We start from the raw sequence: 23,016 nt of genomic DNA, 5'->3' as shown, positions 1-23,016 counted from the left end.
CCAGTTAGCAGTTAGTTATGGGGAAACTGTATGATAACAAAAGCTTCTCATTGTATGGCTCTTCATGATGTGTCCTCTTGAATGCCTCTATCTTCTTGTCATACTCAAAAATGACAGCTTCTGTCTTGCTGATGATACATGGTCTAAAAATCTATTTAACTGCCTTTTGCTTATGACCATTTTGAAAAGCAGTGCAAGGCTAAAAATATATTATTGTTGAAGAACAGCAGCTTACTCTATTTTAAAACTTTGTAGGGTATAGTCCAAGAGTTGCACTGGTTAACATCAAGGAAGTTGATTGGATGTCCTTGATACTGGTTGTACTATGAATTCACCTTATTATAGTAATTTTTCTAATATTTCATCAAATCTTTTTTGTTAGTGTATTGGTTTTGTGGCAAGGTTTTGGTAGCGGGGGGGGTTACAGGGGTGGCTTCTCTAAGAAGCTGCTGGAAGCTTCCCCTGTGTTTGAGAGAGAGCGAGCCCACACCAGCCGGCTCTAAGACGGACCCGCCGCCGGCCAAGGCCGAGCCAATCAGTGATAGTGGTAACGCCTCTGTGATAACATTTTTAAGAAGGAAAAAAGTTGGGATGGGGAAACAGCCGCTGGAGAGAAGAGTGAGAACATGTAAGAGAAACAAGCCTGCGGACACCAAGGTCAGTGAAGAAGGAGGGGAGGAGATGCTCCAGGCGCCGGAGCGAAGATTCCCCTGCAGCCCGTGGGGAAGACCCTGGTGAGGCAGGCTGTCCCCCTGCAGTCCAGGGAGGTCCACGGTGGAGCAGATCTCCACCTGCAGCCCGTGGAGGACCCCACGCCGGAGCAGGTGGGTTCCCGAAGGAGGCTGTGACCCCGTGGGAACCCCGCGCTGGAGCAGGTTCCTGGCAGGACCTGCGGATCTGCAGAGAGAGGAGCCCGTGGAGCAGGTTTTCTGGCAGGACTTGTGACCCCGTGGGGGACCCGCGCTGGAGCAGTGTGCTCCTGAAGGACTGCACACCGTGGAAAGGACCCACGCTGGAGCAGTTCGTGAAGAACTGCAGCCCGTGGGAATGGCCCATATTGGAGACGTTCGTGGAGGACTGTCTCCCGTGGGTGGGACCCCATGCTGGAGCGGGGGAAGAGTGTGATGAGCCCTCACCCTGAGGAGGTGAAGCGGCAGAAAATAACGTGTGATGACCGTAAACCCCATCCCTGTCCCCCTTGTGCCGCTGGGGGGGCTTGGTGGAGAAATCCGGGAGTGAAGTTGTGCCCGGGAAGAAGGGAGGGGTGGTGGGAAGGTGTTCTGAGATTTCGTTTTATTTCTCATTACCTTACTCTGGCTGATTTGTAATAAATTGAGCTAATTTTCCCTAAGCTGAGTCTGTTTTGCCCGTGACGGTAATTAGTGAATGATCTCTCCTGTCCTTATCTTGACCCGCAAGCTTTATGTTATATATTTCTCTCCCCTGTCCAGCTGAGGATGGGGGAGTGATAGAACGGCTTTGGTGGGCACCTGGCGTCTAGCCAGGGTCAACCCATCACAGTTAGTATACATTAACTTCACAAATGTCTTACTAGAATGTTGTCACTCAGTATTGAAACATCATCATGACCTTTTAATAACTTCTAATAATTTTGAACAACTCATAAATTTTATCAAAATATTAAAATCAAGTACTTCATTCTTAGTCAGAGATAAGTCCTTCTTTCTATGCTAGTCTCCAAGATTTGCAACTAGCTGGAAGCCCCCTTCTTTCTCGCTGTGGGTACCAGTAAGCTTTGTATCCTCAGTACTAGATTTACCCATTTGATATTCTCCTTGCAAAAATTTGCAGAAGTATTTAAAATGGAGCTTTATTTTTAGAAACTGAATATTCATGGCTGCAGAGAAGAACCTTCTGAATAATGAGGACTTGGTACATTTTTTTGTAGGCTGCGGTACATTCATGAAGTTGTCCAGCTTCTGTTGTTTTAAGTCAGTCCTTTGGAATAGGGTTTCACAATTCTCTAAGGGTAACTACTGTTTTCTCACCACCACTTGCTTATATGAGCTGCTAGTTCTTCTGTTACAGTTGGATTCTTTTATGTGTCATATGAATAAAGTTTATACTGTTATGTTTAGAATAACATGTTATGTTTAGATAGACTGTGCTATTAATATTAAAATAATTCTTACTTAAGGGAAAAGATGATAGTTTGGATCTGAGTTTACATGCAGGAGATAGAAGTTTTGTATTTCTGTGAAAAGGCTGGGGATCCTTGCGATGTCATTGTGGCCAAGGCTGTCCAGAAGGGATTGAATCATGCAATCCTCATATCCTAGGGATCACCAAAGGGGCTTGTGAAGCCATCATGCAGGCCTTGTAGACCAACCATCTTTAAGGCTCTTCAGGAAGTTGCTGTGGTAATCAGTATTTAATGAGGTGGGAGTGAATCAGAAGGAGCTGGAGAAAATGAGGGGAGCAGGTAGGTTTGCGAGGGGTTGGGGAACAGGGGCAATGGGATAGGGAAAGGAGGCAGATGCCAGAAGATCCTGCTTACACCATTTTTTTTCCCTCTGCCTGTGGAAGACAGGAGTCCTAAACTTTAGTAAAAAAATTATGAGCATCAAAGATGCGTTGTTGGTTATGGTAATCGGGCTTCTCCTGCATGGTGATTCCCCAGGAAAGTGGCACAGAGTTCAGTCTGAGAGGAGCTGCCCGCTAAGGCTGTGCTGCAGCTGTCCTCAATAATTTCCTTCTACGTGCTATAACTGAACATCATCCATTACCTGCCAGTCAGTCAGTATCAACACCAAAGGGGAGATTTGTGTAATAATAAGAAAGAACAATTACTCTTACAGCCACCGGGAGGGAAGGATGGAGAGCAGCCCAGGCTGGCTGGTGGCCATTGACCACTAGGCCCGAGCTGGCTTCAGCTGTGGGGAGGGGAAGGCTAACACCTGGCAGGTGAGGGAGCTGGTCCTGTGAAGACCAGCTGTGGCCTAGGGTTTAAACTGAGTCGACAGACTGGCTACTTTTCCCCTTCGGTGGGGCTAAAAATCTCTAAAATGAGCAAGGTCAGCTGGGCCCAGGCCAGGCAGGAGGATGGGGTCCAGCGGGCAGCAGCCATGTTGGGGTGGCAGGGGGCTCCTTGCTGGGAGCTGTGGCAGGCTGAGGGCTCCTGTGGGACTTCCCCTGTGGGATTGCTTAGAGAGCGTGTAGGGGAATTCCCCTTACGTTTCCTAGAGAGAAACTGTCTTTTACAGGTGGTAATGAACAGGTGAGGTGTTAAAAAAAAAAAAAAACAAACTAAAGACACTGTTAGAGATACTGTTCTGGGTGGTGTATGGTGTTGAGCTGAGAAAGCACAAGAACATTATCATTTTCTATTGTTAAAACATCTCAATTTCTCACTCGTTTATAATTCAGAAAACCCAAAATGAAATAATCTGTATGTGAAAAAATATTAATATGCCTTGGGAAGCTTATAAAACATAGCAGGAGGTGCTTTCCTGTGCCTTAGTCCTCTCCATAGAACAAGATGGCTGAGGTGGCAGTATTGCTCCCATCCCTCTGCCCTTTGGTCTGGCAGAAAGGGGAGAGATAGAAGAATATCCTTGCTATATACTTGAAAGATTAACAAACCCAGGATTGCAAATCAAATAGGAGACACTCCAAGTAATCTCTCATCTTTTGTGGCAGTCGCTCCCTATGTATTCAGTGGAGAGGTGGCCTTGCAGGGCTTTGCTGAGGCACATCATGGCAGCAGGTCCTGGGAGAGGGAGAGAGGCTTTTATGTGGTGTCTTCAAGGGCAAGTGTGGGCTAAAGCCCACATTTTTTTACCCCACCCGGTATTTAGTTGGAGCTTAGTGAAAGCTTGTGCAGACCATGAAGCACTCGTGTAACGTAACTCTGCTTTGTGAGCAGGCTGAAGTGGGATCTTCTGAGAAATCCCTCCCAGGTTTCTTTTCACAGAGAGTCTTGCCACAGCAATTTAATTCTGAGGTAGTAAAGGCATATGGGTAATTGTGGCAGGGAAACATTTATGCTTGCCAGCTATAGCTAGAAAAAATAATGTTTTCTGTGAGAGAAAGTTAGGATTGTATGAAACAATTGTCGTACTGTTTTTGTCATTCTGTTGTTAGATGTTTACGTGTTGCTTGGGTCAAACTGTACCATGAATGCAGGCAATGCATTGCTACTATTGACAAACCTCAATGGCATCTGGCTGGAGTTAATAGGAGTTAAACATGTAACCACAGAGAATGCAGGTTTAAGTGTACTAGTAGTTACAGAAGCATTCGTTTAACATTTGTTATAAGCTACTGTTTGTTTTTTATGAGTAATAGGGGAGCAGTTTACAGTTGAACTACTGTGTAGAAAAGAAGAGCTGTGCGGCTTTGGATGGAATACTTGGAGCCTCAAGCAGTTTTGTAAATGTTTTCTGTTACAAATAAGTTTAATAGTGTACATTAAAAAAGATGTGTATTTAAACCTTTATCGTCCAAACCACGTTAGGTGGAATTACAGTAAATTGCTACATTTCATTTCTGTAATTATCTTATAAACTGCTAGTTGATATTGTCCTGAAGTTTATGCTCAGCACATTTTAACACCAGTCGTATTTTGGACAGCTTGTATAAGCTCATTTGATTGTCTCTTAGGGGTATAAAATTACATATATATTTTTTTTTTAAAAAGAGAGATCTATTAAAAAAGCATAAGAATTAACACACCTTTGGATGACTGTGTGTACTATTGAGAGGGGAGGGATCATGATCACCTCCCATACTGTGATTATGAGTATGCACAGAGCAATTTTCCTATCACTAATAGTTCTAGAAATATATGATTATGAAACATGGTCTTTTCCTTTTATTTTATTTTTTTCCATTCCTGTAGGAACTTGGAAGTAACAGCCCTCCGCAGAGGAACTGGAAGGGAATTGCTATTGCGCTGCTGGTGATTCTAGTTGTTTGTTCACTCATCACTATGTCTGTCATTCTTTTAACCCCAGGTAACCTACTTCTTTATTTTATCTTACTGAAGGTGTATGATTTATAATGCAGTTATTAAAATTACATATAAATGTTAAAGTAAGCATTTTTAACTTCTGGCTACTATAAATTTGGTGCCTGTAGGGACTCAGGAGTTACCGGAGGCCTTGTGGAGCAGAAGCATTTGGCTTTGGCAGTAGGTCCTTAGGATTGTGTCAGCCTTGAGATGGCTACAAGCAATCCTCATTAGCCTCAGCAGGTGTGAGCTGACTTTAAGATTTTGTCACTTGTGTCTTGGTGTAATTTTAGGTTCACAGATGAGCTAAGAGAAGGCTGTATGTCAAGGAAAACTAATACTGAGAATGAAACTTCTCACTGAACCAGAAGCATGCATCTTTCATATGTACATGCATAAGCTTCTTCCCTTTTATTTCTCTCAAAAACAAAGAGAGGGGAAATTACTTAATGGTTCATTTGCAAGAAAAAGGAGGGGGGAAGGGCAAGTAGAAGACAAGAAAAGCAATTGATCATACAAAATAATTATGCTTAATTTTTTTTTTTCCTAATTTGATCTGAGTTATTTTTCTAAAGATTTTCTTTTTACTGCTGGGGTAACAACCATTTAATCATGTCTAGGAACCTAAGAGAAGGAAACACTGTACAACTTTTAAAGAAAAAATATATTTGAATTATTTTTGTCAGTTTTGAAGTTATAATGTAAAGTACCTGATTTGGATGGCATGCCTACATAGTAAATATTGGTCTGCAGATGTTCTGCCCTGTAAGTGGCCAGTTTGTGTAAACCAAAACATTAATGAAGTGCATTTTAGTTAAATAATAGTTCCAGACAATTTGGCCACTGGATGAAATTATCAAGGGAAGCTGGGTGGGCCTGTGCATGAGCAAGAACAGTAGTAGACTGCTGCTGCTTGAAAGGAAGATGGTGAGCCTGAATGGAAAAGGATCAAAAAGCTTTGCTTGTCAGAGGGAACAAGACAGCTGGAGAGCGAGTATGTAGGAATACTACAGACTATTCTACTTCCTCTGTTTTGTATAAACATCTACTGCATACACATGGTGCTGTCCAAGGAATGATAAAGAAATGACTGTTTGCTTATTTCCACTTAGAGCATTTTGAGAAAAATAAAAGCAAAGTTGTGCTGCTGTAGTCTCAGTGTATAGGAGTTTCTTCAGGGACTAATAAAAACAGACATTGAGGGCAAATGGTGGTGTATCCTGGTACAGTTTAAGATAGAAGACTGTTTTTCTTTTCAAGGAGAGGTAACTCTCTTTCTAAGGCTTGTAAAATCTCAAAAGTGTTATGCTGGAACTCACAATAATAAATATCAGTTCTGGCTTTATATCTATATAGAATTATTAATGATGTAAAAATGTAAATTGAAGTCTTTGAAGGCACTCGTGGAAAAAAGAATAGGCAACCTAGGGAAATGTTACTTTTTTTTTTTAAATATGTTAAAAAAGCTGAGTGAATTACAACATCTCTGAGGCTGTTTCAAAATCCAGAGAGCTTGCTTGAAAACTTGATGTAAGCTGGGACCTACATTTCAGTTCAAGTCATGCGAGTGAAAACTAGTTCTGTCAGCTCAGATGCTCTAAGATACCCCATAGAGACTGCAGAGCTTGATATAAATAAAAACCTTTTTCCCAAAATGATCTGGGTGTGTAAAACTGGGGTTTCTTGCGGGTTGGAAATGCTTACCAAAGAAAATTTTGGAGGTCCATTGTAGGACAGCTACTTCCCCTATTTTGATCCTAATCAGTGTTGTTCCCCCTTCACTTTCATGATTAGTTAATATGTTTTTGGAAGAAGATATTCTGATGCTCTGCTGCTTTGCTGGCAGGTACTAAGCACTGTAGCTGAAGTTATCTATCTGGTCTTGAAGATATGTAAGATCACTTTGGGATGTCTAGCATTTGAGGGGAGGAAAAACTTGGAGACTCTCTCACCGGTCTGGCTATTGCGAGGTGCTCAGTTCTAAGGTGCTACAAATCTGTTCTTATGAATTCTTGGGTTTGCAAATTCTTTTCACAAAATATAATAGAGCTGAATTAAGATGTTCTGTGCAGTAGTGAGAATTTTTTCCTACATTACCTTGGGAGAGTTCAGAGTGCACTGCTTTTCATTTCTAACACTACTTTGAGCATCAGAGACTTCTCGCCTTATTTAGTTCTGCCTGTACTGAAGGGTGCTTTTTAGTTTTCATATAAATTCCCCTAAACACTGTACATCATGCTGCTTCTTTTTATGGAGATGATAATAATTTCAGCTAGTGGTTGCTCAGAAGCCTGATTGTTTTTTTGAAAGTTTTGTGGAGGCAAAAGTGTAATTACTGATAAAGACAAATCCAACAGAAATGATCTCTTTTGCCTACAATTATTTATACATTGGTTTGTCCACAATATAAGAAAGTCTTAGGTCCGTGTACACTTTAACAGTTGTCATTTGACTTCCCTCAAACTTTGAGCAACAGTTTTCATGGCTTTAATAGTAGAGGGATCAATGCTTCTGTATGAGATAACATGCTTTTAAAAGAAAATCTTCTATGTAAGTTACATGCAAAAGGCTTCAAAGAGGCTTTAGCTTCTGCTTAAAGATACAAGTGGTATTAAAACTAAATGAAAATTCTTGATGTATTTTTATTGTTTTTTATTACATGAAATATAACTTGAATATACAATGCTAAGCAGGAACTGTGTTGAAATAAGAGATGTATTTTGACCTACTAATATCTTGGGTTCTGTTAAAATATGAAATATTTGTGTTGCAATTATGATTGTTGTTTTTGTAAATTGTACCAACAATATTAGTAATACTTTGCTCCCTTTTATATTGCTTTTCATCTATGCTAATACTCAGAAACTGTAAATGTATTAGTGTTCTCAACAAAGAGATAGAAAAATGAAAGACCAGACCATTTAGTAATCTAAGACATTAGAGGTAGAATCTGAATGGACTCCTAGTCCAGTAACCTCTTGCTGGAGCTCACCAGCTCTCTGCGAACCTCTGCGGACTAAGGAGTACATGGGGAAAAAAACCCTGTTGTGCCCACTGAGTACAAATTGCTACACTGCTCTGTAGCCGCGAGTAGAAGGCTTGCAGGCAAGTATCTCTGCTAGTTTTCTTCACAGTTAGATAAGTGCAATGATAAAGAAAGTGCATGAAGATACCAAAGAATGAGGTTACTCCTGTTAAAGTAAAGGACTGGATTGTGGAGAAACTTTGGAGTTTCAGAGTAGGAGCCTGTCTGTCCTTTGGAGCAATTTAATTATGAATCTAGTGATTTTTGTGTAATATTTGGAGATGATTACTGGAGAAGTATTTAAGAGAGAACAAAAGATGAAAATACCCTGGGAATAATCTTACATATATAGCTTTCTTTATATTGGGAATTAATGGCCACTGCAGAGAAAGAAATAGCTGTTTATGAGATGACATAATTTGGTTTGTATGTCAGTATAAACATAACACAGGTGTCTTTCTTGTTCTGCTTCTTTTCTATTTCATGTTTTTGAAGTTTCATCACATACCTGCACATACTGAAATATTCATAGGTAGATTTTCTGGGATCAGTGCCTCACTCCTGCCTTTAAATCAGCATGTTTTTGTGCTTTGCGTCATGATAGTATGTTCCACATTGTAGGAATTATCTGAAGACCTATCTGATCAACTGCTGTTGATCTATATTTCAAAACTGAGGAATGCTCAATTAGAAGTACTAGCAGCTGAAAGCTTTTATATGAAAAATCACCTAAGAACAGCCTAAGAGTTGTACAGATGTTGCCACCTTTGTACAGGTGTTTTGCCACAACACTTATGGCTGCTTTTCATTTTGGGAATGACAGTAGTTCTACCTTCATGTTAACTTACAGTTTCTAAAGGTGTGGCAGACTCGACTGCTTTATATGGGACTCTGTTACTGAGATATTGATGTTAGCATTAAAACCATGCATGCTGATATATGGTAATTGCTGTTGAGCAAAGTGGCATGTAACTCTAATCATAGACTCAAAGCAAACTCAGAGTTTGCTTTGCTATCTCTTGATGCAAAAAAAGAGAGCTTTGCAGAAAAAAATTTCTTTAGGGAACATTTAGGTCAGCCAAACTGACAGAAAATGCTTTTTTGAAATTGTTTTGCATAGAATCAAGCTCTCAGAAGAGGATCCATTTGGATCATGTCCAATAGATAAATATTCTGTTTAGAATATTAGGGTTGGGACTGACCCCTCCACACCATCTCTCATATTACTCTTCTACTTTTAAATAAATGGAAAGCAAACTACAAGTTATTTTTGCTGAAGTGGAGATTCATTACTAGAAGATTCAGGTTTCTGTTCAATGCTGTATAGGCTCCCTGTAACTACTGTAAATTGGCAAACCAGTTCTGATATCTGACTACTTTCTGGCAAGTTGTTTTTCCTTTTTCATGCAAACATAATACAAACTATACTAATTCCCAGTTATTGATATACCTGTTAGCTTGCATACAGTTTACTAGTGTTTTTTTTCTACTTTTCAGGCAGCATTTAACATCGAGCCTTCATCCTAATTTCTAGTGTTAAAATATTTTCTTCTATAGAAAAGTTAGTAAGGAGTTTGAGTTGATAATATACTACACTACATCATTATGAGTTTTATTTGCTAAGTTAGAAGGTAAATTTTTATGAGGTGTTTAGACTACTTTTAACCTGCAAAAATAATATTCTATAAACTCATGAAAAGTAATGAGGCTATTTATTTCTACTTTTGCAGTCTTCTAGTTTAGCAAGCACAAACAGGTTTGTCATTTTCAATAAATACATACCAGTTGTTGAGCTGTTGTTAGTTTGTTGTGTAGTTTAAAAGTAGCCATTTAATTTTTAACATTTGATTTTGTTTGTATATTTTGTAATCTGTGTTCATTTTCTATACATAATATATATAATTTCAGACTGAAATATAGAAATCCGTGGGAAATAGTGTGAGGACATTGGAAATACAATTCCTTCAAGGAATAATTCAATAAAATTCAAAATGGAAATGAAAAAGAGATAGTAGGCTATTTGGTAATGTGGTAATAAACATGAAGTGGAAAAAGGCAGTCTTGAAAATAAAACAAGTTCTTCCTGAAGTACATACTAATTTGTGCTTGTCCTCAACAAAGATTAACCCAATATAGTGTTTTGAGAGTTCACATGATGTGTTATTCATCTTGCTATATATAAACTAGGCATTTTAGAAACTTAAATTACTATTTTAGAGTCTTTTGATGTCAAATCAACATTTTTCTTATAAATTATACAATATGAGATATTGACAGAGTGGAAAGCTAGTGTCAAGGATTACAAACAGGGCTCTATTTTGGTAATGACTTAGCATTAGAAAAAAAATTACTTTTTGAATATCTAGTCAAGTTGCTTGAAGACGCTTCAAGCAAGATTTTCAGTTTAGAAATGCTAACAGCAATTTAAAAAGTTACTTTAAAATCCAATTTATATTGAGATTACTTGGCAGGCATGTGAATTAAAAGACAGAGAACAGAGCCGGTGTGCCTTTCTTCTCCAATAGCCTTTCTGTACACAGTTGATATATTGTTTTAGTGATTTTTATTAAAGGAGTTAATAAAAAAAAAACCCCACAACCTGTGAAAACTAAACTGCCTTGGGTGAGACAATTTTTGGCAACATAACAGCTTGTGTGAGCTCGATTGATACTTAGCAAACTGGCAGGATATAAGGGGTCACAATAAATAGACACAGACTCAAGAAAGGTTAGAAGGGGAATCCTTTTGGGATCACAAACAGCATCAGGACCCGGGTATGTTGAATCAAAACAGGTGGTGAAAAACAGCTTGTTTGAGGGTAGGTAGTCAGCAAGGTTATGGAGGAAGGGGTAAACGGGCATATGAAGAGCCCAATATTTGATGCTATTAAGTTAGAAGTAGTGTTTTGAAGACAGGCAGTGTATTTGTGGAGCTGAGTAGAGCATATATAACAACATGTGCTTACTCTGAAGATAAAAACTCAGTGTGTGGCAGGAGCAAGAGCTAACAATGTCCCATGATGTGTAAACAGAGGGATTAGGTATAAATCAAGAGAGATAATGTTACTCTGCTGTAAAGCTCTAGTAAGTCTGCAAGTGGAATATTGTGTCCCATGCTGGACTTGGAGACTAAAAAAAACCCCAAACAGGCTGTTTTGATCCCTGGAAGGTAGGAAGAGGGCAAAAAGCTTATTTAAGGATTAGAACATTTGTCTTATGAGAGCGGATTTGAACAACTCTGCATGCTTAGCCTTATAAGACATCAAGTGCAAGAAGAGTTGATTACGGTAAGGGCTTACCGGGGCCCTGCTGAGACCTGGGAAGGAGGCACGTGCAAAATGCAGCAGCGCCGTGGAGTGAGCAGCTGTGATGGCCTTGAATCTATTGTAAATTTATGATGTGCGTTAAAAAGGAGTTTCTTTTCAATACAGCAAGGATGTACCTTATTAATACTAACTGAAGTGACTGCAGCAGGCAGTGCTGACATATAAAGTAAAAAAAAAAAAAAAAAAAAATATTGTTGTTGATTCCAGTAAGCTTTCAGCTGGGCCTCTAATTGAGAAATTTGGCTGAATAAAGACCAATAACGAAACTATGATTGACTTTATTCACTGTGAAGGGGTTGCATTTTCATCTGAAATGTATTACAGGATACGACCTTTTCAAAGCACATTTCTTTGTTAAAAATGTGCTGGTAACATATTGGGTTGACATCAAGATAACAAGATTGCTCCTTGACTGCTGTGATTCTAAATACTATTTTTCTGTGGGTCTGTCATCAGTGGTGCTGTTTAATATCAGCAATCTGTAAGGACAAAATCTGACTAACAAAAAGATCCTCTCGTAGAGAAGGTGGATGCCTGACACACTGGAAGGAAAAGCTCCAATTGTATTGGTTCGTAATCAGACTTTTCTTACGGCGTAGGGCTGTGGGAAGGAGCTTTGCCACTACGGTCCCAGTATAATAAATAGTCAAACACAATATCCTTCAGTTGGCCTGTCCATAAGGTACCAGTGCCTTGTTTTCTGAAGCTTTACTGAAGAAAAATGAAACATTTTCTTGTAGTGAAAAAAAGTAAGAGCAAGGTACTGTTATTGATTTTGACAGGACCTTTGAACCATGTATTCTGGTTCTGTAATTCTAATGTTTTGCAAGCTATACTGAATATATTGTTTTTAATAACTATCTAAAATGATCTTGTTATGTTTATTTTAGATGAACTTGCAAATTCATCAGAAACCAGATTGTCCTTGGAAGATCTCTTCAGAAAAGAGTTCATAGTTCATAATCCAGAAGCCAAATGGATTAATGGTAAGTGTATAATCTCTCATGTAATTTGGAACTAGGTAATAATTTTTAATATTGAATGATATCACTATCTAGGCACTGAGAAAGAATCACTTAAAATTTCAGACTCTCTTGAAATTGGCTAGTGTCCCAGTTTTCCTTGTAGTTCTGAATCATGTCTGTTTCGTGAATTTTTGAAGTGGCTTTCTAATTTTAAAGCTCCATCTAGTAGAAACTCACTAAGATTTTCTGTTTATGCTACTGACTTAGTTGGAAGCAGTGAGGAATTGTTTTTAAGAACTGGATCTTGTTTATGGATTCACAAAACGATCAATTCAGAAAATTAAATTGTTCTATTAATATCTGAACTTCGGGATTTGAGAACTGGTTCTAACTCTCGTCTGGAATGGATTCTTAAATATTTCAATATACTTGTACAGCTTAGTCATTTTCTGATGTCTACAAATTGTATTTAATATTCTACTTTATTAAATGATTTATAAATGGTATGCAGATTCCCAAAGAATTGCACAGTTTTAATGTAAAAAAGAAAACAGATTCAAACTTTTTTCAACTCATTGAACTCCTTTTCTCTTGATCACATGGGTTGTTCACATTCTTTCTGTTTACAAGCAGTGTACAAGTAACACAATAGTGACCATCTGTTTTGTGCCATTGTAGTTGGATCTTTGTATTATTCCAGGTGTTATAATCAAAGGAATAACAATAGGCTTTGTGCAAAATAGAGTATTGTTAAGAGTGCTTTATGGAAGGTAGGAGTTTGGAGTTCTGGTGACTGCGTATGTAAATTCAGAATAACTTTGCACGGGGAATAATGATTTAATTACATTAATCAACTTTGGCATTCAGTAATAACTAGAACTGGTTTTCATTTGTAGGAAGCTATATGATTGAATTGAATTGTTGCTTTATGATATACTCTAAAGAATGAAATGGACATAACAAGGGTAAGTGTGTGTCAAAAAAAAGGATTAAAAGGGAGAAAAGTATGGTCGGTCTTTTTTTCCAGGACCAGCTTTGGTGTTGAGTTACTTGTTATCCTGTAGTTTAGGGGTAAGAGAGGGGTGTTATTTGTTATCCAGTAGTTTAGTGGTAAGAGAGGGGAGGCTCAATTTAGTTTCCTGCCACTCCCCTTCCCCCAGCTACTCCAATGACCATACAGTTGCTGAGATGCTCTTAGTTTCTTCTTTGGACTGGTTTCTGACTACAGTCAATGACAAAAACTCTGGTACTGGGTAAGGCCAGAACAGTGCTGTTGCCAAGAGGAACAGTTTCTTGTGTTTGGGAGAAACCTTTTTTCCAGTTAAGACTATTTGGCTAATTAAAACCTAAAGCAGTTTTTGATGAATTTGTTGTTATCTGTTAAATTCACAAAGCAACTGCCTTCGACCCCACCCTACTTGAAAAATACTTCTCCTAATTGTTAGTGGATTTGTCAACTCTTATGGATTGAGTTATGGTAAATATTGTTGATACTATAAAACATGTAGTTTATTGTAATTTTTAACTCTGTTTTACAACCTGTGATAAGATAAAAGCTTCTTTCAAGAGTTTTCCAGATGTGGTAAAAAGAAACGTAGAATTTGGTGCTAAACACTTGGTTGGATACAGGTTTCTTTTGTGGTCTTCAAAGTCCATCTTAAGAAACTCATACAATGGAAGATAATTTTACTAGTAGCATGCAAAAAAATGGAAGTTGTAAACAATCTAAAAGCTATGAGATGGTATAGTTATGAACTTTTCCATCCATTGAAAATAATACTATAAATACTATTTAATAAAGAAAGGCCCTGTGTTTTAATAGCAGTATAGCTGTACTGATATCCAGTCTTTCTGCAGTGATGGTTTTCTCAGCCAATACAGGAACTCCTAAGCTTGCAGTTAGGTGTTTTCCTGTGTGTATTTGCCAAAGAGGCAATGAAGTCCAGTAGTACCAAAAAAGGGAAAGAATGGACTTTTTCTTATTAGAGTATGTGCGTGTATGGGAATTGAGGAAATAGGGGCGATAATTAAGGATTTTACTAATTGTTTAGTATTTCTGATAAACACAGAAAAATTATGTATAGTTTTTGGTATTGTTTTTTTTTTTTAATCTGTTTTCTTTGAAAATTCCCGGTATGGTCAATGAAATCAGTATCTTAGATAATAAACAAAATGAGTAGGAGTCTTGCAAAGCAGCATTTCTGCTTCATGCTTCTGTTTTATTTTTAAGACTTAGGATAAGATTATGTTTTCCATTTTGGCATGGTAACATTGCAGTGGTGGCATTATATGCATGGAGAATGAAATATAGAACTTAATGTTCAGCATTCATTACTCTGGAGCTGGAGGTGAGCATTTGGCACTTTCTTTGGATATTGGCAGGGTAAGTGCTTCTGGACTCTGCACAGGAAGATTTTAGCAGAAAATAAGTAGCTACATACTACTAGTTTTGCTCCTCTTGGGATAGAATAATTTGTATCCATCTGAAAGTTTTATCATCTTGACCTCCTGGGAAGGGATGGGAATAGAGATTGAAAAAGTGATTCCTGCTGTAAGCAGTTTCTGCAGGGTCTAGAGCATGTTTTGTAGAAAAATGTCTGATTTAAAGGATTTCAAGTGCTAGATGAATCACTGTGTTCTTAGGTAAGGTCTAATATTTAACTGCTGCCACTTAATGAAACTTTCCATACTGATGTTTGAATTTCTCCTTATTTCTTGTTTGCTTGCAAGTTCTTCCACTACAAAAATCATCCCTATGTGGTTATTTCTAGTCTACTCTTTAAAAAGAAAAGCTCCTACGTACAGAAGTTTTTACAGTCCATTTCCTTTTCTGCTTGAAACTGAGTCCACAATTTTAAGTGCTTGCCACCAAAGTTAATAATTATGCAAATGTTTAAAGCTGCAGAGGAAATGTTCTTTATCTGAGATAATCAGCTCTTGCCAAAGAAAATAAAAGAAAAATTTTGAGCTAGTTTTAAAAGTAACAAAATATATTCACATTTAATGTAATTTGAAGATGTACCTATGCAGGTATCTTTCAGATTTCCCCCTCCTTTTCTTTTTTTCTTCTTTTTTTATTTTACTTCAAAGGCAAATTTTTTTAAACCTGACTTGGATTTTTGTCTTTTTTTGATAAGAATTTATAAAGGAAAGAAAATATGGATGATGGCTAGTATTCTTCTTGAAAATAATTGTTTACTAAGCTTTTTCAATTATAAACCTGATCACTTCAACTGTATTTAAAAGGACATGGTGGAGAGCATACACAACCATCAATTAGTTCAGTCCCTGTTATCTGAAAGCGTGTTTCGTTTCAGAAAGCCTTCCAGTTGCTTGGCATAGTTTTGAAGATGTTAAATGTGAGTACATCTTCCCTTAGCATTATTGATCTTCAAGTTTTCTAATAGGAAGTGAGAATTTAAAATGCTGCCATGAATAATAAAAGTACTTAAATCTGACAGCACATTGCTACTAATAAGGGCTTTGCATTAGATAGCAAAACGGCTTGGTTTACTTAAGTCTAAGTATAAAACTGCAATGTAGTTTAAAATATCCAGGGTAATTAAATTTAAGAAAGAACTGCCATTAAACTTGCCCTATGCTTTCCCTTGCCAAAAAACTTATTAAGAGACTTCATGTATCTCACATTGCTTCTCTCTTGGATTCTAATCATTTTCCAACATGGACCAGTCTCTGCTTCGGGTTGGGTGTAGCCTCTTGTTTCATGACCACAGTCTGTTTTAGGAACATGTCTCCTGCGTGTTAGTACAGGACATTTAATGGAAGGTCATGATATGTGATGTATTAGGGCATAGTTCTAAACTAGGTGTATCAGTGACAACAACTGTATCATTGCTCTATTAGTTGTTCATAAACCAATGTACGAATCATTGCTTATCTGCCAATATCGGCAGTATGCAGCTGGATCTTTGAACCATACTGAAGCATTTTTTTCAGGATATTTTCTTAATTTCTCTTAAGTTACTTAGAAACATGTATGCTGGCCTGTGAGAAATACTGAGGGCTGTAAAGATTTGCAGTCTAATCCCTAGATCTTTGGTGGTGTACTTGCATCTCTTATTATCAGGGACTCTGGCTGTTAATGACCATGAAGTTCAGAATCTTTGCCTTTATTCTTTCTGTGAATATGGGAGTTGCTTGCATTTTTGCTGTTTAGATAATCTTTGCCAACCTTTCCTATATGTGATAGAGTGTGTTGACTCCTTGCTTGTATTCTGTCAGATGGGTGTATATAGTCAGCCCCGTTATGATATTTTTCATATATCTGTATGAAGAGTGTCAGAGAAGGACCTGAAGTTTGAATGACGGCCTGCAGCAGGCTGTGACCTGAAATCCCGTCTTGTGCTAAAGCTCAGCAAATCACCTGAGTATGTGCGTGTGTGCTTTATGGAGCTGGGAGGGATGTAAGCATCTGCTTAGGATAAAACTTCTGTAAGGTGCTTTGCTGAAATTGTGAGGTGATAAAATAAATATTTCTCTCTTTCTGTCTTGCTTGACTCTGGAGAAGCTGTTTCTGTATTCAGTAATCCTTGCAACACTGTGTCACAGGAAGAGTGTAGTGTAAGGCGTATGGCAGGGCAGCATCTCATCTCTGCAGGCAAACACAATCCTGCTGATACAAAAGCATAGATTCTGGAGTAGTGAGGGAGAGGACTGGGGAGGTGGCAGAGACTCCCTCCTGTTAGCACCCCACACTTTATTGAAAACAGACTTATCTCACAAGCAGCAGCCCTCACTGTCTTTGGGAGGAAGAGAGAAAATAAGGAAGGCATGGGGAGTCGGAAACAACATGGGAAGGAAGACTTTGACCCTTGTTGCAAGGGAAAAGACCTGGAGGGGACGAGGTGGCAATTTGTGTTTCAAGAAGGGTTTCCTGCCACATTGAGAAGCTGCATTTTCTCCACATATCAACCTTCTCCTTGCCTTTAGCCCTCGTAAACTCCTGTGCCATGTCAGACAGGAGCTGCTGATCAACACTCTGTGCCTCGAGCAGGCGGCTGCCGGGGCGGACAGCCATCCCTGGCAAACTGCCTCACTGCCGCCTGCCAAACTGGTGGCTGCTGGAGGTGGGCGGCCACTGCCCTGTCCCATCCCTCCAGAGGAACAGCAGCTCCCTGCTAAAGCAGGGCTCTGCGTGTCCGTGGAGTGGTGGCAGATGCAGGGAGGCAGTTGGTGCTCACATCCTCTGCTGCAGATGATGCAGAAAACCCTAAAATAGTTGGGGATAGTTTTGTCCCTTGGTGTCATCCTGGCGAACACAGTCCTTTTCTTTAATCAGGGTGAGTATAAATGCACCATTTTGATGAGAGATTTCTGGAGAAAACATGTATTTGTACCTCCTTCTTTTGTCGTAAAACCCTGTTTTTGGAATGAGGTTTATCAGTTTGCCCAGCACAAAATTTTAGGTTGTGCTGGCAATCTCAGCAGGTATAACCTGTTTGGATTTAATTTCTAAAGCAAATAATTTTTTCATGCACATGTTTTCAAGGCAAAGACTCTTCAACACTTCACTCATCCCCTTTTTACAGTTTTAATGTGTTTCTTTGGAGATGATAATAAACCACTCTGTCCCAAGTCAGAAATATTTTCACTCAGCCTTGAGAACAGTATCAAGGCAATAGAAGTCTGGTTTTGTTTTAACTCAAGCTCTTGTATTTATTTGTTTTATTCTTGTCTTTATATTGTTTCCAGATTTCCTGTATTAGCTTCAGCAGAGGCATGGCTTTCATTTTCTGAGTAATATTTACAGGTTCTGATGTGGGCATCTTTATTTAGTTTCACACATCAATTTTATCAGCATTGAGGAAAAAAAAAAATGAATGGGTGATTCCTACCCTTTTGAACATCAGTGAAACCAAGGGATTGGTTTATGGAGGAAATCCCTGTCCCCACTTCACATTTTATTTTGCAAACATATATTGTGTTTAGTAGAGTCTCTCTTTTCCGTTTTTTAAAAAAATAAAATAATATTAAACCACTTTTGCTTTACAGTTGAACAGTCTTTTCACTGCAATATTTTGTAGACTCTGTATTAAAGTTAGCATGGCAAGATATTACCTGGCTGAAGAAGTATTATTGTTTCTCGTAACATGTTTGGTTTTCTTAAGGTGCAAATGAGACAGTGGCTTCCCGTAGATTTATTTGTTGTTGTCCCTAGCACCACTCTCATGCTGTACACTGCCTTTATCATGAGTGAAATTTGTAGATGGTGGCCTTTGCTTGAGCTGGTGCTTTCTTTGAGTCTCTGTTGGCTCTTGTCTATCCTGAAAAATTAAATAAAAAGTGATTCTGGGGAAATCTGTCACAAAGACGGTTGAAATTGCTTTAAAAATTGTGGATGTTAAAAATGGAAGTGGTTTGGAAAGCACAGCACACAGATTCCACAGTACCACCTGTGCCAACGTTATGCAGGAAACTGGTTTAAAACATTTGGCACTTTTTAAAGGAAGCTTTTCCTGTGCATGAGGCAAATATGAACTTTATTTATCAGAGCTGAGCATGTTGTGGTGTTTGCCAATGGATATGGGTCAAGTACAAGAAATCAGTACACCACTGAGCAATGAAAGAAGACAGATTCTGCTCCAGAAAGTTGTTGCTGAGTTGGAATCAATAAACAGATAAATATCTCTATTGGAATTACATATCTATATGTATTGGTATTACTCTTGCAATTTATGATGGATATTAAGAGTGAACTCCTATATTGTTTTTTTTCCTGTTCCTTAAATTAAATGAGAGCCTGAAGTGGCCAGGCTGGAATTCAGCCATTGTGCACAAGTGCATTTTCAGTGTAGCAGGAGCTGTGTTTGTCATTCAGATACTTAAGCTGTGGTAGGATGCATTAATGCTCTGTCAGCGACTTGGGCAGAAGTGAAGAGAGGTGTGTACAGTGGTGCGCTTCCCAGCTCTGCATATAGCTTTCATGATTTATCTGAATCTGTCTGTGCAGACCCTGAAGCTGGAAGCCAGGCCAGGGAGTTGTTTTGTTGCCTGTGGTTCAGCGTGAAGGGTTTATTGCTGAAAGGCAGCAGAGGGTGCTTGGACTTTGATTCCTCGTGCAGGGAAAAGCAGCATGTAGAAGGGCGAGTAAAAAAATCCTAGACAGTGCTGCAGTCTTTGGAAGCTTTTAGCTAAAACTCTTCTTTCATAAAACTCTAGCAGTGGTGTGAATTACACACCCAATTTTTGCCAAGTCTGAAGACTAAGCTTTGGAAAATCCCCAGAAATTTTGAAAAGATACATAGAGTGTCTCCAGGCTGGCTGAAGTTTCTCTCAGAAACTGCTACAAAGGGGAGTAAAAGTTTTGATTGATACTGTTCCACTGATTAATTAAAATAACTTGTTAAACAAAAGAATTTAAACAATTTTTTTTGTGAAATGGATTTAATGATTCAACTCTCTCATTAGGGAATTGAACGGAGGAGTTTGGGGCTGTATTTGCGCTGATGCTAAAGACATCCCTATGAGCCAGCTGTAGATGGGTAATTGGTCATTCAGGCTAAGGTTGTGGAGGTAACCACCCCTGGTACCAGGCACAACGTGCCTTGTGTTCCTTGATGCAGGAATTTTGGCTTCTCAAACAATGACCAATCTTGGTTTAGGAAGAATTTAGATTTTCTTTGTTTGGGTGTGGTGGGGTTTTTTTGTTGTTTTGTTTTTTTGTTTTTTTTTAAGTTTAGGTGCAGTAGTTCTTTGGTTTTCTCTGCATTTCTCTTGTTAGAAAATGAATTTATTAAATATTGCACATGAAGAATGCATGTAAAGCAAAAGATAAATAATGTGAGGTGCATAAAGCTACAAAAGTGTTAATGTGAACAGGAAACAGAAACTGAAACAAATTATTTTATGCAGTATTGTGAGTACAATTGCAAATAAGAAAGCATGAAATAATTTGGGTTGCAGCTGTGCATGAATGTAACACGCACCCTTAAAAACCAGGATGGGGAAAATCCTAAACTTTTTTTCTGCATGGAAGTGGAGATTTCATTTCATTTCTGTAGGGATTTATCAGAAAAAAAGATGGTCTTTTCCATCAATAGTCATTATCACAAAGCAAATATTAATTTTCTTCCATGAAGCAGAGATGCTTTTGTGCTTCAGATTCCGAGACTTGTCCTTGTGAGTGGATCTTGCCTGTTTAGATGTTGTGGCTCTGCAGCTGTGGGATGCTCACTGGGCTGGCAGCAGAGCTCTCCCCTGGGGGCAGAAGGCCAGAGGGTTACTGTTCCTCTCATCCTCTGATTCTCTGTCCTGAGGATGAGCAGTTGTATAGCCTATTGCTCAGGAAGGTGTTTTGTCCTCCTCATTAAAATTCTTTGTTTCACAGATTGTAACACAATAGAGTTTTTCCCTCAGTTATTTTTTCCTCTAGGATATATGCAGTCTGGTCTTTAAATAATGTTACTTAGTGGCAAATTTTAGCTGATCTTTCCTGCCTGACCACACTATTAGGATATGCTGCATGCACTACTTTCTGCTCTCGTATTATTGATATCTCTAAGGTGCCACATGACATGCTTGCTTAGAAGTAGATCTGGGGTAATTTCCGCTCAGATCAACTATGTTAAGCCCCATTGCTACATCGATACTGGTGCCAGTGTTAATGATCGTTAACAAGCATTAAATAGTGCTATGTATTCAGGGCCATTAACTTGTGTCACCATTGTATTTTGTAAATGACTTCTCAGTGCGCCTCTTTAGAAATCTCGCTTCGTTCACCAATATTCTTTGTACACTAATACAACATTGTATTAGTCATGACCTCTACACTGTCTGGTAGCTCTCTTCTTCACTTGAGCATTACTGTTATTGATTGCAAAAGTTTTTTCCTGGGTGTTTGTTTTCTGACTGTTTGTTTTGGTTTTGGTTTTTTTCACTAGGCACATTATACCTGAAATTTATTTTCCTGAAGAGGCTTTACTTCTTGTAACAACTTACTTCTAGTTGTATTCATTAAGATGTAGACTGATGCCATGCTTGTCGAAATCTATGGGTATGGGACAAAATCCACAGTTTGAGATATAAATTAGGAAAAATGAAATCAAGTATTCCAACTAGTGGAAGATCAAACTACCTTTTGCCACCTTTATCCTAAAATACAGCTAATCATTGCAATCCTTCTTAAAATTTATGTCCCTATTGATTTTTTAGTTATTCCACAACAAAAAGCATTATGAATTTAACAAAGAGATCAATATACTTACTTAGAAAATATTTACACAGGCAGAGTGTATCTGTTGTATAAGGTATTGTATTTCAAAAGAGTTTAGCAGAATGGTTTACGTTTTTCAAGCAATATTTATAGATAGCAACCTAATGTTGAAGGGTTAAGTACAATAATTCTGTATGTGAAACCCTATGAAAGTGGACCAGACACTTAAATCTTAGTTCTCCCTGTTTGTTGAAGCAAAAGTCTCCTGAGTGTAGTGCACTTATTAGGGTTACTATTCTGGTTACCATAGCGATGTCCATGAAAGGGGGAGACTTTTTCTCAGTAACACATTTTTGACTAAGTCCTTAATATGATGAACAAGTATAAACTGGATGTGCTACATCATTACTCTTAGGATGCTACCCTCTAGGACAAATATTTTTGCTACATGAGCAAACCTGAACAGGAGATTGAGAGTTTTGGAATGATAATAGATGGTGGGTGCTATACAACAGATTTGTGAGTTCCCTCCAGAATGTCACGCTTTTTTCTGTTATACATAAAGACTTCAGAGATGTATGTGTTCATGCATTAGTAGGTTTATATACATGTGAAGAGTATTCTTTTCATCCTGTGCTTCCTTGTTCTGTTTTCCCCACTTATCATCACTGTTCCTGAGCAGAAGGGTACCTGTTGCCCAGCTGGACCTATAGTCCTTTCCCTGTGGGTTGGATTTGTAGTGACCTGTTAGCTTTTCCTTTGGAAGCTGCTGTTCATATGTGCAGCTGGTGTTATGGTCTTTCTTACAGGCTCATTTAAGTCAGGTCTAATTTGCTCATCAGCAATTCAACTCTCTTCAAAGGAATGCTGCATGGGAGTGGGTTATACCTTCAGTCGTAGCTGCATGCAGCAGCACTGTTCGCTGATTCTGCCTTGTTCCCATTTGCCTAAAACAAATCCTTTTGATATTCTTCAGTTTTCTTACTTATTTGTCTAAATAGACAGTCCTTTAACAAATGCTCAGTTGTGTTTTGTGGCAGATTAGTAAGCTGTACAGTGTTTAAAGTAGTTATCTTTAAAAACAAAAGTTTTACATTTCTAATCCTTATGTTTTATTGTCTGTTCATTTTTTTCTTGAATTAAGAGATAGTAAAACAGTGCTTTGTGTACCATACTGTATTGCTCAAATGCTTACATAATGGATCCATAAAAATTGCATTTTTTATCTATGGACATATATATATAAGTTTATTATACTTTTAGTCTTTTTTTTCTTTTCCTCTTTAGTTGATTCCATTGTGTATTCTTTGATTTTTCTTTTCTCGTTCATATGGCAGATTTCAGAGACACTGACTCATATTTGCCATTCATTCATCCATTTCCCTGGTCTATTTTGCTTTCTGTGCCATGCATTCTTATTCTTAAATGCATGAAGTTATCCTCTACCTCTGGCATGGCAAGGCAGTTCAGACACACAGAAATGGGTACCAGGCCAAGTTTATTCTTCAAATGAAAATGTGATTGGTACTTGAACAATTTTGCTTGTTATCTCTTTCA

At 38.3% G+C, this 23,016-nt stretch overlaps 1 protein-coding gene across 1 annotated transcript in view; it reads left to right on the top strand.

Moving 5' to 3' along the window:
- The window catches only part of DPP10 (dipeptidyl peptidase like 10), a 295,187-nt gene that overhangs the window by 52,436 nt on the left and 219,735 nt on the right, over positions 1-23,016 (top strand). Inside the window, exons 2-3 of the mRNA XM_075029375.1 lie at positions 4,862-4,976; positions 12,213-12,308. Of these exons, the coding sequence (XP_074885476.1) occupies positions 4,862-4,976; positions 12,213-12,308 (211 nt within the window). The remainder of the gene's footprint in view (positions 1-4,861; positions 4,977-12,212; positions 12,309-23,016) is intronic.

Source organism: Buteo buteo, chromosome 5, assembly GCF_964188355.1.
Source record: "Buteo buteo chromosome 5, bButBut1.hap1.1, whole genome shotgun sequence".
Classification (NCBI taxonomy): domain Eukaryota; kingdom Metazoa; phylum Chordata; class Aves; order Accipitriformes; family Accipitridae; genus Buteo; species Buteo buteo.
This window is presented reverse-complemented; position numbering and strand designations above follow the sequence as displayed.